The sequence below is a fragment of the Chanodichthys erythropterus genome, chromosome 13 (assembly GCF_024489055.1).
Source record: "Chanodichthys erythropterus isolate Z2021 chromosome 13, ASM2448905v1, whole genome shotgun sequence".
Lineage (NCBI taxonomy): Eukaryota > Metazoa > Chordata > Actinopteri > Cypriniformes > Xenocyprididae > Chanodichthys > Chanodichthys erythropterus.
The window spans coordinates 37,921,112-37,936,101 of NC_090233.1; the positions used below are offsets into that span (position 1 = coordinate 37,921,112).

The 14,990-nt window shown below is 36.3% G+C and overlaps 2 protein-coding genes across 3 annotated transcripts; one reads left to right on the plus strand and one right to left on the minus strand.

The window, feature by feature from the left end:
* Positions 1–1,037: 1,037 nt before the first annotated feature.
* Positions 1,038–4,733, plus strand: igbp1 (immunoglobulin (CD79A) binding protein 1). The gene is made up of 6 exons (XM_067407887.1): positions 1,038–1,265; positions 1,983–2,297; positions 3,695–3,890; positions 4,054–4,130; positions 4,218–4,327; positions 4,588–4,733. Exons 1-6 carry the CDS (start codon positions 1,051–1,053, stop codon positions 4,731–4,733), a joined length of 1,059 nt encoding a protein of 352 aa, XP_067263988.1. The 5' UTR covers positions 1,038–1,050.
* Positions 4,734–4,754: 21 nt separating this feature from the next.
* zgc:158432 (uncharacterized protein LOC555281 homolog) lies at positions 4,755–12,698 on the minus strand. 2 transcript variants are annotated; one of them, XM_067407888.1, is made up of 9 exons: positions 12,548–12,698; positions 12,315–12,420; positions 12,065–12,229; positions 11,813–11,891; positions 11,496–11,572; positions 11,266–11,328; positions 10,973–11,026; positions 6,772–6,898; positions 4,755–6,537 (listed from the first exon to the last, which is right to left on the minus strand). In XM_067407888.1, the coding sequence occupies exons 1-9, from the start codon at positions 12,615–12,617 to the stop codon at positions 6,442–6,444; spliced, it is 837 nt and encodes a 278-aa protein (XP_067263989.1). In that variant the 5' UTR covers positions 12,618–12,698; the 3' UTR covers positions 4,755–6,441. The 2 variants fall into 2 exon arrangements, with proteins under 2 accessions (XP_067263989.1, XP_067263990.1); XM_067407889.1 differs by having other exon boundaries at positions 12,544–12,669.
* Positions 12,699–14,990: the final 2,292 nt, after the last annotated feature.

The window sequence follows — 14,990 nt, forward strand, 5'->3', positions numbered from 1 at the left end:
TAAATTATTTCTCGTAATTTAATGACTTTATTCTCATAATTTAATGGTTTTATTTTTTTTATTATTGCTTGGTGTAATCCTCTTCCGTACTACGCAGCTAAAAATTAATGTCTTCAAAATGTAAATTATTTGCAATAAATAGGCTATTAAATTAAGTTTAATTATATTTTAATTTATATTATTTTTTTACATACCTTGTTATTTGTTTATTTATTTACTTATTGAAAAAAGTTAATGAAAACACCTGTTTGTTATCTAAAGAGGTATAATATGGGTTTAAAACCTCTCATGTCACATTAAAGGATTAGTCCACTTTCAAATAAAATTTTCCTGATAACGAAAATTAAACGATCTGTTATTTTCTACAAAAATACAACTGTATATGCTTTCTAAACACAAATGATCGCCTTGCAAGTGCTTCTGCTTTCCGTATTCTTCAAAAACACTGTCTCCTACGCCTTCCCTATTCTATTACGGAACGAACGCAGTGCCAGTTCAGTTTGTTCCATAAGTAGAATAGGAAAGGCATAGGACATACAGCGTTTTTGAAGAATATGGAAAGCAGAAGCACTTGCAAGGCGATCATTTGTGTTTAGAAAGCATATACAGTTGTTTTTTTGTTTTTTGTTTTCGAAAATGACCGATCGTTTCGCTAGATAAGACAATTATTCCTCGTCTGGTATCGTTTAAAGCCCTTTGAAGCTGCACTGAAACTGTAATTTTGACCTTCAATCGTCTTGAGGCCATCGAAGTCCACTATAAGGAGAATAATCCTGGAATGTTTTCATCAAAAACCTTAATTTCTTTTCGAATGAAGAAAGAAAGACATGAACATCTTGGATGACATGGGGGTGAGTAAATTATCAGGAAATTTTCATTCAGAAGTGAACTAATCCTTTCAAACCACAAGCAGAGGAGTCGTGCACTGATCTCTACTGACATCTACAGTCAGTCGGCAGAACTGCAACGCCGAGAACAGACCGGATACAAGCCAACTCAAAGAACAGGAACTGACGGAAGCCGAGTTGGGTCTTAAATACGCTTTGAGAAATGGCGGCTGCTGAAGACACAAACAGTACACAAAACCCCAGCGGTTCAGATGCTCCGAAGCTGTCGGATTTACTGGACCGGGGCTGGAAGCTGTATGATGAGGTGGACACCACGAATGAGTCGAGCAGCTCCAACGCAGTGCAGGTGAAAGTAAAGCGCGGCATCATGCAGCTGGAAGAGGCGACGAGGATGGTCAATCAGCTGAACCTGTTCAGGTTAGAAGAACACACACAAACGCGCGCTCACGATCAAGAAAACACACCGACTGCACGCGACGCGATAAATTGAAGTGCTCATTTTATAATCAGTGTTGATGTCAAAGCACTGCAAGCGAGCGGCGCGCTGATTATGATCATGGGGGTTAGTTTTTTAGTCTAGTCATCAGTTGCAAATTAAAAGAGTAAATGTGCTTTATATTTGTACAGTGCAGTAGTATACAAAAAGGGCATTGTTCTACAAAACTGTGTATTGTTACACAATTCCTACAGTATTTTACAGTATCACTCAGCGGTGTAAGTTGCTCCGTTTTACTTTGACCACGTCATGGTGATGTCATATCTTCATTAATGTCTTTTTTTTTTTTTTTTGGTTACAGACTAGATATTACAAGCATAATGGTTTTATATATACATTTTTTTAACTTAAACAATGTAATTATCTAGTTATGTAGGTGTATCGCACTAAGGCACATTACAGCTTTAGTTCAGCAATAGTTTACTTCATTCAGCAGCTTTAATGTATTTTGTTTGTATTTTACCTGTTATTTAATGATCAAACTGACAAATAAGGTAACCGTATTATTAAACTGTTTAAGAATGTATTTGAACATGACATGTTTTGCAAAAAAAAAATCTAATTTGTCACATTATAAAACAACAGCCGATGTAAAACAAATTAATCAATTAATAATTGACTTAATTTTTTTCTGGTAGTCGTAATGAGGCACTGGAGGAGATCCCCACCACCGACCTGAAGTACCTGCTGCTGCCGGCTCTGCTGGGAGCGCTCACCATGAAACAAGTGAACCCCAGCAAGCGGCTGGAGCACGTGCAGGCGGCCCACGTCTACTTCAGAGACTTCCTCCAGAGGTGCAAGGACTATGACATATGTAGTTTTCAGCTGCCCAGAGCCAGTGAGGACACAACAGATACTCCTACTGAGGAGCGGATGAATCCATCAGCCCCCATGCCAATGTCACAGCCAGACCTTATCGCCATGGCAACACAAAGACAAGCCAAAATAGAGAGGTGGGTTAGGATTGAATATTATGCATGTATCTGTCTATCCATCAACCAATGTCCAGGGTACACCAATAAAATCTTTTATAATATTATTATTATTATTATTATTATTATCATTATTATTACATACACTACTGTTTAAAGGTTTGGGGTCTGTAAGATTATTCAAAATGTTTTTGAGCAGCCTTTGCAACGTATCCCTGACCAAAGTTCAATCTTCACTGCTGAGGCCAATGCTCTATTATTGGCATTGAAATTCACTGAGACTTCTTCACAACAGAATTCTTTAATAATAACTGATTCAAAATCATGCCTTGAAGCATTGGAATCTATAATAATCACCCAACTATTGTGAAGATTTTAATTAAATTGTTTACACGCCTGAAACAAACTTTAAATGCATACACCAAAAACAAATGGGATCAGTGCTTAAACAACAAATTACATAAATTTAAATCCGGATGTTGGGACAAAACTATATTCCCTTTTAATAATCGCTGGTTTCAAGTTGTTTATACAAGATGCTGGATAGGACACTCAAAACTAACACACATTTTTACTATTTGGAGAAAGCCATTGTCCATTAAACTTAACTACTGGACTTTAATACTTCTACCCATTTAAGGAAATTGTTTTATTCTGTTGATTCTTTTGAAAATGTTTTTAATTAAGTAAATCCAAATTTAGTTTTTAAGGTATTTAGAAAAAAAAAATCTTAAACATCTTTAGTTTTATTTTTGATTAACTAAACCTGTTTCCCGCCATGGATATAGCCATAGAAACTGGCAAGGCCTTACAAAAAAAAGAAAAGAAAAAGAAAATGTTCTACTCACCCAAGGTTCATTTATTTGATCAAAAATAAAGTAAATAGAGTAATATTGTGAAATTGTTACAATTTAAAATAACTGTTTTCTGTTTTATGTAATTTTAAATAAAATTTTTAACAATTAGTAACTATTTTAATATATTTCAGAATGTAATTTATTCCTGTGATGTAAAGCTGAATTTTCAGCATTGTTACTCCAGTCTTCAGTCACATGATCCTTCAGAAATCATTCTAATATGATGATTTGCTGCTCAAGAAACATTTATCATCAACATTGAAAACATTGCTGCTAAACATTTTATACTCAGGATTCTTTGATGAATAGAAAGTTCAAAAGAACAGCATTTATTTGATTACATTTTTTGTAACATTATAAATTTCTTTATTGTCACTTTTGCTCCGTTTAATCTATGATGAATACAAATATTAATTTTTATTAAAAAAATCTCACTTACGCCAATCTTTTAAACGGTAGTGTATATGTAATTGTAAAATGTTTGTATCATTTCCATCAGTCATGCTAATGTTTTTGTAACGTTCACGTGTAGCACATTTAATCTTTGGAAGTCGTTTCCAGGTTTAATCAGCGTAAAGAGACAGAAGCCAAGCTGAGTGAGATCAGAGGACTAGTTGAATCTGGTTCAGCTGATGAAGAGGTGGTGAGAGATTTTTACCTGCTGCACGTGCGCAGGTGGGTGACACTAGCACTTGAGGAGATCGACTCCATCAACCAGGAGATAGAGATACTGAAACGGATGGAGCTTTTCAAGCAGGTATTTGATTGCCACGTAACCCTGAATTACAACTGTGCTTTTATTATGAGCGAATGATGTGTTTATGTAAATCTACCTCTGGTTTATTACAAAAAATGATTAATCACAATTTAAATATTTGAATTGATTTGAACGTTTTATTGATAATTATTTGTCTCTATAGAGCGCCCCTCAGCCATCCCCACCCAAAAGACCGCCCATGAAGCCTTTTATCCTGACTAAGGATGCTATGCAGGCAAAGTATGTGTGCGTTTGGAGTGTGCCTGTGGAGGTCAGTGCTGTAGTACTAGTGCGTGTGTGATGGTTTTTTTTCTCAATGTGTTGCAGAGTGTTTGGTGCGGGGTATCCCAGCCTTGCCACCATGACAGTGGACGAATGGTATGACCAACACCGGCGACAAGGATGTTTACCAGACCAGGGCATACCACGCAGCGCAGGTGCTTACACACACTTTGAGTGCTTCAACTTTCATTCAGAAATATAGAATCTCTTTCATTTACATTCAATTAGATGTGGTCAGTAGGCCTGTCAAAATCATGAAATTTGCAGTTATTGCAAATAAATAATTTTAATTAGATCAAATGACCACAATCGGTTGATTGATCGACAGTCGCAACAGGCCCAGCGTTCCTTTTAAAACTGAGCAGAGAATTGCTTTTTTACTCAGTTCAGTACTTCTGTCTTTCCTCCACCACAGATAGCAATGCAGAGGAGGATGAGAGAGCTGAAAGAGAGAGGAAGGAAGAAAATGATGATGAAGAGGCTCTGCAGAAGGCACGTGACTGGGATGACTGGAAGGATACACACCGGAGAGGATATGGCAACCGCAAGAACATGGGCTGATCTGATGTCATGCACGCACACATACACACGCACACACATATGCGCATCCCTTCAGTTCCCACAAATAAATGCTGTTCCCAATGCTGCCAATGTGACATGGACACAACAGAGAGTGGAGCTGTAGCGGTTAGTTAATTTGGTTACTCTTTTTTTTTTTTTTTTCCTAAACCGAGTTTGCATATTTGACATTCTTTTAAATGTCTCTTTATAAATCTTAAATGATGAGACCTTAAGCCCCTGAGCATCTATAGAGATGGATGTTTGGGCCTCCTTGCATTGCTCCACGTCAGTCTTTCCCACATGGTTATTAAATGTTTGCCTTTTCATGGATGTTGTTTTGAGTGCAAGATTTCTACAGAAGTGTTCCCTGTATTCTTAGCTTTTACAGTCAAAATCGGTCAACTCAGAAGGACGTTGTCACCTTATGTGCTGTTTGATTTGGAGCCAGATAAGACTGCATGTTCTTTAACTATTAGCAGATATTGCTGGGCCTCTACTTCAGCGAAGACGGTTCAGCAAGAGCAGTTAGAACCAGTATCAGCACTTGCTTGGATCTGACACTGATTAATGTGGTCAGAATTGCTGAAGAAACTTTGGGACATTGGAACAAATTGTCTAGAATGCCTTTTTATTCTGAAATTTATTTATTGCATTATCTGGAAATTTTGCTTTTCTTTAGGCAAATCTTTGTAAGGTCAACCTCCTGTTCTTGAGTAAATATAAAGAAAAATCACCTACAAACAGCCTTTTTCTTCTCACTTCTGTTACATTACATGTAATCTGAGATGTCTACATTTTGTAATCTAATACAATACATTTCAGTATAGGTTTATTATCAGCATAACAATTTGAGAGATGCATTGAATTGAAAAATTAACATGAATTTTTGAGGGTTTGGTATGTCCTCTGGTTTTAATGACAGCTCTACAAATGCAAAACCTGATTGTCCTTATTGTAGCGTGATTTTACAAAACGACAACCAAACAATCTGAGATTTCCTATATGTGCCGTTCGTTGAGAATGCCTTTTATATTTCACTTTCCTGAATTTAAAATTGGGTAGCAAACAGGATTCCGAAGATGCCAATTTGTATTTAAATATAGGAAAGTATAAAACTTTTTAGTAATATTTCTCTTTTTCTTTTTTTGTTCAGAATGAATTAACCACAAACATGTAGTGATCAATGTTTTAAAGCTAAATACCATAAAAAGAACATCTGCTTGTGACAATTTTTTTAATTCTGGTTCAGTAAATTCCCCAGGCTCTCTTCCCATTCAACATCGTGTCTGGTACAGTGTTTATTATATATATATTTTTTATTTTCCATGTTCAAAATCCTAAAACTATTTTACAGGACATACATGTAAACATAAATAGTATTATACTAAACAGTGTATAGAGCACACGTTGGCAACACTTGGAAGATTTTGTTTTATTATCAGACAACTAACTTTTCTATGCTTTCACTATTTCTTACTAACTCCCTGTTCTAGCATGTACTACTATGTTTGACGATGTTTGAAATGAGATAAATCGTATGTTGTATTTCTCATTTATTAGTCACATTGGATAAAAGCATCTGCTAAATGTTAACTTAAATAATTAATATATAAGAGGTACAGAATACATTTAACTCAACAAATAATTACAAAATTGATCAGTTCCAATAAAGATTAGAAGATGTAAAGGGGAAAAAAAAAAAAAAGTTCTAGTATTGTAGGTTTAATTGGGGACGTGGAAATCCATTGCGGAGGTTTCCATGCTCAGAACTGTATGGGGCAGGAGCATAGGGCCGATTCTGTGTCTGTTGGAGTGATAAAGAGCAAGAGAATTATTTATTTGAAGAGAAGACCTTTGATCATCCACAGTAAGCTCATATCCTGAGTCTTATCAGAACAGCTTTAAATTGCTCATGTGCTGTATATTGTGCCATAATATGCTCTCTGACTCCATGGAAAAAACAAACAAACTCAAGAATATAAATTTTTACCAATCTATTCCTGAAATTAAAATTGTTTGGGACATTTGTGAACCATACCAGGTCTTCATATGTGTGTGAAGGGGCTTGTGGTCTGTAGTCCTGGTGGTCCCCTTCATAGGGGTTTTGGCTGGATGAATCTCTAGCATAAGGGTTGCTAACAATCTGACCACGACCTGCACCAGTGCTACAGTCACACAAATACCCAACACAAAAAAAAACCCCACTGAATTAAACAAGCACATGGTATACAAAACATTTCCAGAAAACTTGAAAGACCTTCAGAACCTGTGATTGGTTAATTCTCTTTAACCTTTATTTAACTGACAAAATTACAAAGAAAAGTTTCCACTGACCAAATTAATTGTATTTTGTAAATATAAATACATTTTGATTTTTACTCCCAAAATATTTGGGACATAGGCAAAATAAAAGTTAAAAGGTTATAGAATATCCAAGTTAAACTGCTTTGAAACAGTCTACAGTCTACAATTCAAGTGAATTGGTAATAGGTGAGGGTATCTTGATAGGGTAAAAAAGAAGTATTTAGAAGATGGGTCATGGCGCACCACTTTGTGCCAAATATCATGAGAGAATTCTCAATTTAAAATCACTTTTCTCAGTGCAAGATTGCAAAGAATTTTGGGTGTTTCAGCATCAAGCATACATAATATTGTGGAAAGATTCCGGGAATCCAGAGAAATCTCAGGCCATGTGGAGCAATGCAGGAAACGCAATGAAAGGAATGTGTGCGACCTTCGAGCCCTCAGACGGCGCTGCATGACAAATCATCATGCTGCTGTGTTAAATATAGCCACATGGGCGTAGGAATACTTTGGAAAACCATTGTCACTTAACACAGTGTGCCGCTGCGTCAACAAATGCAACTTGAATCTCTGTTTTGCAAGAAGAAAGCTATACATCTGTTCAATGCAGAGATGCCGCTGAGTTCTCTGGGCCCGAGCTCATCTCAGCTGGTCCAAAAGACAGTGGAAATGTGTTCTGTGCTCAGAAGAGTCCAAGCTTTTTTTGGGAAATATGGACATCAAGTTCTCAGTCCCAAAGACGCAAGGGACCAACCAGACTTTCATCAGTAACAGGTGCAAACATCTGTCATATGTGTGAAGGAATCATTGGCATGGAGGCGTATAGTGGGATTGTATACTGTCATCAAAATTGCAATGCCAGGCTTCGTTCTGCACATGGTTCAAAAGAGCGGTTTCTAGACACTCTACCCAGCTAGAAATTTTACGTTCCCAGAACATTCTCAGAACATCCCCACTGGTGTTAAGGACGTTGCCTAGTAACGTTCCCAGTACGTTCAGAGACAGTCACGATGTGGAGTTCTTTTAAGGTTTGGGGGACGTTATTTAGCGGACCTTCACAGAACATTCAGGATGTTCTCTGAACACTTAGGGAACCATATTTTATTTGGAAAGGTTCTCCTGCTGCCCTTGTCAAAAAATTTAATTGAAAATTAGAGCGAAACTAACAAAAGTGGCTGTTCAAACAAAAACTAATTTTTCTTGAATGTCTTACAAAAAAAAACAGCACATACATGAGCTAATGTAACTGCTGGATCACTGCATCAGCAACTACACAGTTACTGCAACCTTTAAAGAAAGTAACGTGCAGCAGAACATCAATGTTTCTGGATCATCACTGACTGAAGCACAGGCGCTACTCTCCAGCACAATGGTAACCTCACAAAACTCAGATAACAGAAACAACATTAAACACTAACAGATCTCACTAGATATCAACATCTTCACTTATTACAAACCACTCTGACTTTATTTCTTTCATACAAAACTTCTTAATGAGGTGTTGATGTTTTATCAGAATGTATACATGTCACCATTATGGAGGCAAGAGCTTGCTTTAGTTGGGCTCCTGACCCTTGATGTTTTAACTATTTTTTCTCCAATTGTTATAACTGTATGTTTCTAAAACATTTATTGCAAAAAAAAATAATAATTGTGAGAAAAAAAAGAATCTGATCAAATGGATTTGGTTGGTCATTGTTGATGATTATGTCATCATACAGTAGTTTTATTCACTGATCTCTGAATATTATATTTTCTTCCATGTTGTTGTAGTCCTATGATTATGTATAAAATCCTGTCCTGCTTTGACATTTTGAAAGTTTTTATCATTGTGCAGAAATTATTCAGACAGCATCACTTAGATTCACACAGACATCAAGATTCTGCGTATGATCCTCATAAATGGTGACAAAATTTACAGATAAACAGATTAACTCTGAGCATCACAAAACAAGCTACTAAAGTCACAAAAAAAATTGTTTATTGTCACCATTGTTGAGGTTCATACGCTGATTCATGATGACTGTGTGAGTCTAATAGACACTGCTCAAAACTGTCTGTATAATGAATAAAAAAATTAACTAACTATTAATTAATGCAAAACTAACAGTTAAAACACTCATAGTTTAGACTTTGGTGATGATCAATGAATCAACACTAAACAGCCCAATTCATCTGATCAGAATTTCTCTTGTGCTTTTTTGCTATAACAAATGTGTCTTGAAAACACAGTTAAAGCAACCAGAGAAAACCTAACGTTAAAATGTCAAGAATCAAGAGCCCATCTAAAGCAAACGCTCACCTCCATAACGGTGACTTCAAACTTTATTCTTTTCTATAAAACACACATGCAGAAGGCGACGTTCTTGTGACCTTGCGCAACTTTGCCTAAAAGTTATCTAAAAGTGACGAAAATTCAGAAATTTTACAGAACATTTGGGACATAAAACGTCCTCTTTTGGTAATGAAAGTGCTGCAGTTTAAGGTTCCTTACATGATTTCAGGGGAACATTCCATTTTGGTTAATTTTATGGTCACATAAGAACGTTACAATGAGGATATTTGGGACATTAACTGAACGTTCCCACATGGTCCTCTGTTGGTCATTTAATAACGTTCCCGACATGAGTTTAGGGGGACGTTCTATTTTGGTTATTTTATGGTTGCATGAGAACGTTACAAAGAGGCCATTTGGGAAGTCCTATAGTAATAGTCCCCTAAACATTCCCAGAACGTCCTGAATGTTCCCTGAAGGTCCACCAAATAATGTCCCCCCTTAAAAGAAATTCACATCGTGACCTTCTCTGAACATTCTGGGAACGTCCTTAATACCAGTGGACGTTCTGAGAATGTTCTGGGAACGTAAAATTTCTAGCGGGGTAACCTGTCACCTAGCAACGTTCCCAGTACGTTCAGAGACGGTCATGATGTGGAGTTCTTTTAAGGGTTGGGGGACATTATTTGGTGGACCTTCAGGGAACATTCAGGACATTCTGGGAATGTTTAGGGGATTATTACTATAGGATGTTCTGATAACTTCCCAAATGTCCTCTTTGTAACATTCTCGCATGACCACAAAATAACTAAAATAGATTGTCCCCCTAAACTCATATCGGGAATGTTATTAAATGACCAACAGTGGACCGTGTGGGAATGTTCTGTTAATGTCCCAAATATCCTCTTTGTAACGTTCTTTTTTTGACCATAAAATAACCAAAATGGAACGTCCCCCTAAAGTCATATAAGGAACCTTGAACTGCAGCACTTTCACTACCAAAAGAGGACGTTTTAGGAACGTCCCGAATGTTCTGTAAAGGTTCTGAATTTTCGTCACCTTTAGAGAACTTTTAGGGAACGTTGCACAAGGTCACGAGAACGTCGCCTTCTACGTGGGTACATCGTAGAAAGATCTGCTTGAAAGCCTGCCAGCAGTTCAAATCTGTCTCCTATTGAAAATGTAAGGCCCATCATGGAAAGGACAATCAGACAACAATGACTACAGACTGTTGAGCAGCTGTTTTGTATCATCAGGAAAGATTGAGGAAAAATTCCACTTTCAAAACTGCAGCAATTAGCATCTTCAATTCCTGAACATTTAAAAAGTAATTAAAATGAAAGGTAAAAATGACTGCCCCAACATTTTTGGAGAGTGTGTTGCAACCTTTGTTGCAACTAAATTTGTTTAAATTTACAAAATACACTTGTTGATCAATGAAAACATCTGATTTTTTTTTCTTTGTACTTTTGTCAGTTAATAAAGGTTAAGGAGAATGAACAAACCACAGATTCTTGATTATATTGCATTTTAAAATATATATATTTATACTGTATATGTACACACACACACACACATACAGACAGCATATTTTGGCAGAGAGTCTGTTTTGAAACCTTTATGAGCTATTATTATCAATTTATGTAGAATTATCAACTACCTGTAGGGCTGTACAGGAGCTCCCATTGGAGGATCACGCATACCATTGTACAAACTGTGGAGACAAAGTGAATTTAAGTGACATTCCTCATGATTTAACAAAGATTTGAATTCTTCGATCTCAATAAGTATTTACTGTATACATGCAGCACTGTTATTCGATTCTAATTATATGCCAAATGTGCCAGATTATCTGAAAGTTAACATTGTTTCAATGGAGAATTTGAATTGCATTGTTTCATTCCTCTAGCACAGGGCACCAAGCATCCTTCACATGTTGCACTGCCCACATACCTGTTGGTCTCACGGGGTCTTCCATCAGTCTTGACAGCAGATTGATACACACTACTGGATGGACTGAAGAGTGGTACAGATATTTCAATATTATAATACATTATGATACGGCAGATAAAATAAATAAAATTACTCTCCAACTACTGCAGTGATCTATATAGAGGTAAAAACAATGATTTAGTGTCTTGCCTTGTAATAATTCTAAACATCAGAAAAGAGATCAAATTCACCTATAGGGCCGGCTGGACATGGCTGTCATGGGAGTGTGATGTTGTTGTACAGGTCTCAGGTTAGCGGGAGGTCGACCCTTTAAAAAAGACAGAAAAAAAAAACATTTATAGTTGGCAGGCCATTCAGGAAGTTGATATACCTGTCAGATATGTCAGGCTTGAAAATCTCTTTTGCACTGTTTATGATTTTATGCGCTGTTTTTATGACTTTCAAAGGTAGTTCCAGGTGGTTTCACATTTCTGATTAGGATTATGACAGCCTAGTGCTACTGATACGAATCAATAACCATTTTTAACCACAAGACACATTGACTCACATTCATATCAGAAGCAAAAGTAATTCCAGGGAACAAGTCCTGCTCTCTAGAAGCTGTATTGTGTGTCTTCATTTCTTGACTGGATACACACACATGCACAGAATGAATCATTTAGACATAACACAAAAATGAAAAGTCATATTTTTTAATTACCCTCATAAAGTCAGACTATGTAAAAGACACTTGCTATTAAAACTCAATAAAGTTACAATTAGCTCCAATAAAACTAGAGTTGTGTTTTTTTATTCTCACCCTGTGTGGCTCTTTTCGGATGACAGCATCAGCACGTAAACAATCACCCCCACCAACACAGCGAGTGTGAGACCAGGCAGAGATGCCACCAGGGCAAAGGTCGTTACTGTCCATCTCTGAGAACAGCTTTCATCAATGTAAAACTCACCTTTTTTACTGTTGCACCTACACAGAGAACAGAATATAGGGTGAATCCAAAAACAAGCTAAAGTTTAACTTTCAGTGCCGAGTACTAAAGGTAGAAGATTACCGGCAGAATGGTTGGCTCTCGAAACAGATACATTTGCTTATTTTCTCATCACACTTCCCATTGCCGGTGTTGCATTCATTAAAGTCAGCAATATTCGCACAGACAGCTGAAAAACACACATACAGAAACTATTGTCTTTATTTGTTTACAACTAATATATCCTGATTATTTGTGAAACAGATATTACACAACTATTTTAACATATCTGAGCCTTCTTTTGGACACACACTTACGGTCTGGCGTCTGTCCAGTTGCCCCATCCGTAACAAATAAGATGAAACACACGTACAGTAAGACCTTCATCTTTTAGTTCTTCTCACACACATCTGAATTCCACCAGTGGCACTTGTATAATAGGCTCTTTGCACTTGACTCGGTTATTTATTTATTTACACACACCCAACACGGCGAGAGCTGGAGCATGCGCAAACACCATTGGATGTGAAACTCTTGCTGTGTCTAGAAGATATTTGCAGGTGTGGACATGTGAACTTTGGTCCTGTGGTGTAACTATTAAATAGCCTATTCAATTTAATGAATTAACATGAGGTGAACTGATCAACAATTATTAAGTTATAACAATTATAAAAATGCCATTTAAAGACGTTTTAGATGGTGTTTATGTCGTCACAATGCAGAACATTTAACTTTTTTCACTGCTGATTCATATTAAATAAATGTCTTTTTTAATAAATTACTAATCTTGAGCCTGGCTTCTCCAAAGGTTTCTTTTTTACCCCCTCCGTTCTGTCACCTGATGGAGTTTGGGTTCCTTGCCACTGTCACATCTGGCTTGCTCAGTTGAAGACACTTAATATTCAACAGAATTACTGATCTGACACTATTGTATGAGAACTCAACTGAGCTGGATAATGCCATCACTGTTTTCTGGAAAACTGCTTTATAAATGAAGTGAATCATACTAAATAATTTGATGTTCTTTGCAACGGAATTGAATCAACACTGAACTGACTTCAGCTGAACAATGACATTATTTTCTTTTAGAGCATCTGTACAGTCAAAATGAACTCTGCTTGCATCATTAAATCATTAAAAGCTGCTTTGAAACAACCCGTATTGTATAAAGTGGTATATAAATGAAGGTGACGACTATTTAGTTGATTGAAGTCCTTGTATAATTTGCATAACTACTATTTAGAGGATAATCTGGGTAATTATTTTGTCTTCAGGGACTCATGTAGATATCTCATGTAGCTTCTAAAGGGTGGTGCTAAATGAAAGAAAAAAAAAAAATTAAACAAAAAAAGAAAATGTACAACCCATGGCTCTTAATTCATCATCTTGCCATCTTGAGCATCAGTGAATGTTTTCACATTGCACTAATAGTTGTCCGAGTCACTCAATTGTCCTCAGTGTGAAGATGGATCTCAAAATCATACACTGTTGAAAAGTGTTCAAATATACAAAAGATGCTGGAAAATCAAACAATGTGAGGAACATGGAGGATTTTTCTGAAGAACAGCGATAAACAAGGGACTCAAGGGACTCATCAACTATAACAAAAACTTAAAAACATTGTTGATCATCTAGGAAATAACGCACAATATTAAGATTCACTGTGAACTTTTGAACTGGTTTGTGTAAATTGTGTAAGTTATTTTGTCTTGCTAAGTTATTATTTTGTCATCAACATCTGTTACGTGAAACAGCTTATTCAGGATTATATATATATATATATATATATATATAAAAAAAAATAACATGCAATATTAACATCTTGCATATTCTGAAAGGTATGTAAACCTATGATTAGTATAATGTATAATGTTACAAAAGATTTCTGTCAAATAAATACTGCTCCTTTGAACTTTCAATTCATCAAAGAATCATGGAAAGCGCATAGTTTCCACAAAAATATTAAGCAGCACAACTGTTTTCAACATTTATAATAAGAAGAAATGATTCTTGCGCAGAAAATCAGCATATTGTTAGAATGATTTCTGAAGGATCATGTGACACTGAAGACCGGAGTAATGATGCTGAAAATTCAAGTTATTTCAGTTATTTCAAATTGTAATAATATTCCCAATATTATTTTTTTTATAATTTTACAGTATTTTTTTCCCAAATAAATGCAGCCTTGATGAGCATAAGAGATTAAAAAACATTTAAAAAAAATCTTACCAACCTTTGGTAAGTGTAAATCAGATGCACTGCAGCACTGATTAAAATAAAACATTTTAAATCTAATAGTACGAAGCAAAACTGACCCTCTTCCAAACTCAATATATATAATTTTACACCCCTGAATTTAGGGGTATAAAATCAAGCACCTAGCCATGCAGCCTGCATTTACAAACATTTGTGGGGAGGAAAGAAAAAAAAATTGGCGCTCTGAAGAGCTCAGTGAAATCAAGCATTGTATTATGATACGATGCCACGTTTGCAATAAGTCAGTTCGTGAAATTTCATCCCTGCTAGATATTCCACGGTCAACAGTAAAAGGTATTATTAGCTTCATGGGTTTCTATGGCTGAGCAGCTGCATGCAAGCCTCACATCACCATGCAATGCCAAGCGTCGGATGGAGATGTGTAAAGCACACCGCCACTGGGATAATGATATATGGGGATGTTTTTTTCAGGGGTTGGGCTAGGCTCCTTACATTCAGTGAAGGGAAATGCTAGGCTTCCAACTTTGTAGGAACAGTTTGGGG